At 63.8% G+C, this 5,078-nt stretch overlaps 1 protein-coding gene across 2 annotated transcripts in view; it reads left to right on the forward strand.

Annotated features, from left to right (window-relative positions):
• CSNK1G2 (casein kinase 1 gamma 2) overlaps positions 1-2,465 on the forward strand; it is a 15,547-nt gene extending 13,082 nt beyond the window's left edge. For both annotated transcript variants that reach the window (XM_042023356.1, XM_042023357.1), the window contains 2 exons: positions 1,343-1,449; positions 1,956-2,465. In XM_042023356.1, the coding sequence (XP_041879290.1) occupies positions 1,343-1,449; positions 1,956-2,010 (162 nt within the window). In that variant the 3' untranslated portion in view covers positions 2,011-2,465. The remainder of the gene's footprint in view (positions 1-1,342; positions 1,450-1,955) is intronic.
• The last annotated feature ends 2,613 nt before the right edge of the window (positions 2,466-5,078 follow it).

Consider the following 5,078-nt stretch of genomic DNA (forward strand, 5'->3'; position numbering starts at 1 on the left):
ATGGATGGATGGATGGATGGATGGATGGATGGATGGATGGATGGATGCCACACTGCGGCACGGCAGCTGGGTGGGCATCGCTCTGCCCCCAGTGCCACTCCTATGAGCAGGGACTTCCCTGCGCCTCCTTGACTGGAGCCCTGGCTCCGAGTCCTGCTTCTCCTCCCTTCCCGGGCTCTCCTTGGCCGTGTCCCCCTGCCTCGGTCCTGTGCTCGCGCCGTCAGCCCCGTGCTCGCCGCCCTCGCCGCCTCCTGCCCGCTGCCGCTCAGCCCTACCTTGGCCTGGGGGTCCCTCCCGTATGGATGGTGGAACATCCATGCTGGGTCCCCTCGGCTGGGCCTGCGCTGCTTCCTCCGTCTCTGCTTCCTCCCCGCCACTCTTGCTCGTTCCTGCTGCTCCGCAGTGACTCTGCTGGTGCTCGGCCCCAGGCTTGGGCACAGCTCCCACTGCTGCCGTCACGGGCCGGGTACTCTGTGGTGCCAGGCAGGCCGTGGGGCCGGGCACTCTGAGGGACCAACCAGCTCCTCCTGTCCCACATTCCCTTCCTCCTCCCCGCTCCCGCCCCGCAAACCCTCCTGCCATGCTCGGCCTGTGCCCGGCACTGCGGGGGTGACGCGCGGGGGTCTCTGTGCTGGTGTCAGGGGCTGTAGCCTGACGTGGCCCTGCTGGCTGGGCACTGGCTGTCGGGTGGCAGCTCCTCCGTGGGGCTGGGAAAGGCTGAGGCTCCTCGCTGGGGCTGAGCAGCTTGGAGAGTGTTTGGCCTGTGCATCCCCAGGGAGCTCCTGGCTTTGCCTGTGGGCAGCAGGCACAGGCTGGCGGTTCAGGCACCTCCCCATGGCCTTGGTAGCTTGGAGGTCCTCCTGGCCCCGGCACTGTGGCTGACCCTGCTGCCCTGGTGAGCGGGCAGGAGCTCAGGGACGCCTGGGCCTGCAGGGTGGGCACTGGGCTGAGTCTTGGTGCTAGGAAGCCGAAGTTGTGTCCAGATGCTCAGCTGTGGGAAGGGCTCCTTGGAGCTGTCAGCTTTCCCAGGCCCTGTCTCCTGCCCATGCTGGAGCTGGCTGCCACCAAGCCCCTCTCCTGGTGCAGGGGCTCCCAGGAGCTGGGATCCTTCCAGGGGCGTTGGCTGAGGGGCTCAGAGCTCTCTGTGCAATGGGGCTGTTGGGGAGAGCTCAGCACCGAGGCCAAACACTGCAGTCTGGGCGAGGGCACCATCCTGCCGCCAAGGGCACCTTGGTGCTCCCAGGCAGAGCTGGGTGGTCTCCTGGGCGGCTCCTGTGCCCTGTGGGGAGGGGAAGGGCTGCAGAGCCCCGGGCTGCCCCTGCTGACACTCATCTCTCCCCAGGTGATGAGCTCCACCAACGGAGAGCTGAACACAGACGACCCGACGGCAGGACATTCGAACGCCCCCATCACAGCCCCCACCGAGGTGGAGGTGACAGACGATACAAAGTAAGGCCCCAGCCTCACTGCCCCTTTGCCAGTGCCAGGCTGGAGGAGGGGTCAGCAGCTGCCATGGGATGCCTTGTCCAGTGCCCTCCGGGGAGCAAGAGCCCAGCTGTCCCCTGGCACCCCACGAGGGGTGTCCCTGCAGCACCACCCCCAGCCCTTTCCACCTCCCCTTGTCCAAGGCTCCTGCACAGCAGGCCGTGGACGGATCTGGGACTGCTCCTTCTCCGCAGCCGCTGCCTGGCCCTGGCTCCTGGCCACGTGGCCAGCCTTGTGTGCCATGGTCAGTGTCACTCCCCTGGTCAGCGCCCCTTGCTGTGGCAGGTGTCACTTTGGTGGCCGTTGTGCTCCCAGTCCAGCCCCTGCCGTGTACCAGGGGCACTTCCCGGAGCAGCTCTGCCCACGTGGGGCTCACCAAGGCACCGAGGGCTTTCTGTCCTCCCTGACCCCGCAGCTGCTGCGCCCTCCGTGCCATGGCACAGGCACTGACAGGTCCCCTCTGTCCCCAGGTGCTGCTGTTTCTTCAAGAGAAGGAAGAGGAAAACCACCAAGCGTCGCAAGTGAGCTGCCGGGGCCGGACGGAGCGGCGAGCGATGGCTCCTCTCCCTCTGGCCGTGGCTGGATCTTGACCCGCGGAGCCAACGGCCCCTCGGGCTGGACGGGGACTGGGGGGCCGGGCCGGACGGGCTCCCCCAGCGCCCCACGCGCAGGTGGGGAGCGGGGCCTCCCCAAACTGCTTGTCCTTTCCTCCGCCACTTGTGGCCGTTTACTCGAACCAAGCTCAACTTCGCTGAAGTTCCTGCGTCCGTCAAACAGAAAAAAAGAAAAAGAGAAAAACCCACGGCGTCACTTGCTTTGAGTTTATAACCAGTCTGAAATGGGGATCAACTACAGACTCTGACCCGTCGCTGTCAGAAGAAGACGAAGACAATTTCGAGAGCAGTGGGCTAAGGAGGAATTTTTTTTTTTTTCTGTTGCTTCTTTGTCTCTTAAGTTAATTTAAAGTGAGTCTCGGTGCAGAGTGCTGAGTCGTCAGTCTTTGACCGTCATCTTCAGTGTTACCGAATTCTACTCTTCCTTCCGGCCCCGCCCCGCGTCCCCCGCCGGGTCCCCCTCGGTCCGGCCGTTGGTGACGGCTCCGCTCCGGCCCCGCTCGGGCGGGGAGAGCCGGGGGCGCGCGGGGCGGGGAGAGGAAACGCGTTTACAGTTCATTTACGATGCACTTTTGCGAGCAATACAGGCGCCGTCCTGTCCCGCCGAGAGCAGGTCAGAGACTCCCAGGGGCTGGGGGACACAGGGACAGGGACGGCCGAGACCAAAGGGACCCATGAATGGCGGTGGCAGAGCAGGGAGGGGAAGCAAAGTAGCCTCGTCTCTGGTGCTGCCGTGTCTTGGGGCCGGATGTTTCCAAAACAGCTGTAGGTGTGGGCAGGGCTTGATCGGCCTCTTGGTTTTACAGCCTGAGACCCCCGAGGCCCCGCAGCCGCTCCCGGAGGGCCGGGGCCGGGTCAGGGGGCCGGGCCGGGCGGGGAAGGGCGCCAGGGTGGAGCGGCTCTGCCAGCGTGGAATCCCCCACCATGGCATCCCCCCTCCATGGCATCCTCCCTCCATGGCATCCTCCCGCCAGCGCCAGGGCCCGGCTGCTCCTGGGGCGGGGGGAACTGGAGGTTTTGGAACTGACACACGGACACCCCGCACCCCCCGTGCTCCTCGCCACCCCCAGGGCACTGCAGCTCCCCACTGACTGACCCCGTGCGCTGTCGTGTGTATTGATCGTGACACATTGGGGGGGACACACACTTATCTTTACCAAAACCCTGTTGTTCTGCCCCAAGAGAAGGGGCTGAGGCTGTGCTGGGGGGGCGGGGGAGGGATGGGACCATCTGTGGCTGCTTCGAAACATTTGTCCAAACTGACCATCTCGGGGGGGGGGGGGGGGGCGCTGGAGACCCCGGATTGTGGAGGGGCTGGGGGGGCGTGGGGTCTCCCATGGGGCCGTGCCCTCCCCAGGGCCCCCTCTTCATCCTAAATTCGGGATTGACCCCAGCTTTGGCTTGTCCGGGCTGCGGCAGCCAGGGCAGCCCCAGCTGCTGCTGCGTCCCTGGCCACGGCGGGAAGGGGACGTGCAACGTTTGACCTCGTGTCCCCAGCGAGGCGAACAAACGAATTTTAAAAATCGCCTTAAAATTTTCACTGGAAGTGGCCCCTTGTCAGCGCGTCGGCTCAAAGCAGCCCCGGCAGAGGCCGAAGAGGAGCCGCGGAGGGGAAGGGAACGCGGCCACGAGGGTGTGCCCGGAGTGCCCGGCTCTGTCCGCACACCCTCGGCCGCCGGGGACGTGGCCCGAGCCCGGGACTCTCTGTCCTTCCAGCGAGGAGTCAAAATACTGCGATTGTACGTGAGAGCGTTTGTTCCATTGCGAGTTTAGTTACTGCTTTAAAACCAAGTGTACAGAAACGGCATTTCAATTTCTCTGATGCTTCCTGGAAGCCATAGAATTTAGGGGCTTTTTTTTAAATAAAAACAAAAAAAAAATAAAAAAAAAATCTTTAAAACCCAACACATTCTTCTGTGCTTCATTGTGTGGCTCACAAGGTTGAGGACATTGCCCAAGCACCCCCTTTTCGTTGGAGGCTCCCCCAACAGAGGGTGGGAGCAGCCCCAGCCCCTCGCAGGGGCTCCCTACCCAGGAGCCTTTCCTGAAGCAGCAGGAAGAAAATCTGTGGGGGACAGGTCGGGGGAAGAGCAGCAAAGCCAATGGCTCCGGGCAGCACTCCCCAGGCTCCCGGCCGATGCTCCTGTAAAGCCCGTGAGTGAGGAAGGCGATGGTGCAGGAGGGCAATTCCCAGCTGGAGCCGTGTTCCAGCAGGGGCAGCACTTGGAAAGAGGACACAGCCCAGAGCCGGGTACGGGAGCTGCGGGAGCCCTTGGCTGAGGACGAGGAGGAGGAGGAGGAAGGCCAGGACATTGTGCTGAGCCCAGCATGATCCGGCCGAGGCCCCAGCACCGTGTGGGCAGGGTGAGAGCCCCAGACAGGCCGGGCCGGGCTGGACTCCCCCTGGCACTGCAGGGCCCCGAGGATGAGCTCCAGCAGAGTCTGCAGCGCTGGGAAGCTGCCCCTTGCCCAGGGGCTCACGTTCACCACGGCCCCGCTGTTCCCTGCAGGCAAAGGGCAGGGCCAGGGCAGGGCTCTGGTGGCCCCGCGGTGCTGAGTGAGCCCAGCCCTCGCCCCTGCTCCAGCAGCCCCCCCCAGCCTCTCTGTGCTGTGAATCACAGGGCACAGGAGCTGCCTTTCCCCCCCAGGCCTGGACTGGTCCCTGCAAAGGCTGCGGCAGCTTTTAGTGCATTTAATTGTCAAAAACCTCCAATTAAGGGTCAAGAAATTCAGTCATAAAATGACATCACAAAGACCAGAGTGTGCCCACCCTGTGCCACCCTGCTGCCCTCCAACTACCACCTCTGGTGACTGCTGGGCTTCAGGATTCCTGAGGATCCGGCTCATCCCACACTCCATGGATGGGGAAGCTGAGGACCCCACACCCTCGGCTGTGGAAGATGGGCCAGGAGCCAGCTTGGCCCAGATTTCCCCTCCACCATTCCAGTGGCCATCATTCTCCTCCCATCACAAAGAAAC

This window comes from Corvus kubaryi, unplaced genomic scaffold, assembly GCF_017639235.1.
Source record: "Corvus kubaryi isolate FWS band 111438036 unplaced genomic scaffold, C.kubaryi_AGA036_p1.0 37241, whole genome shotgun sequence".
NCBI classification, from domain to species: Eukaryota; Metazoa; Chordata; class Aves; order Passeriformes; family Corvidae; genus Corvus; species Corvus kubaryi.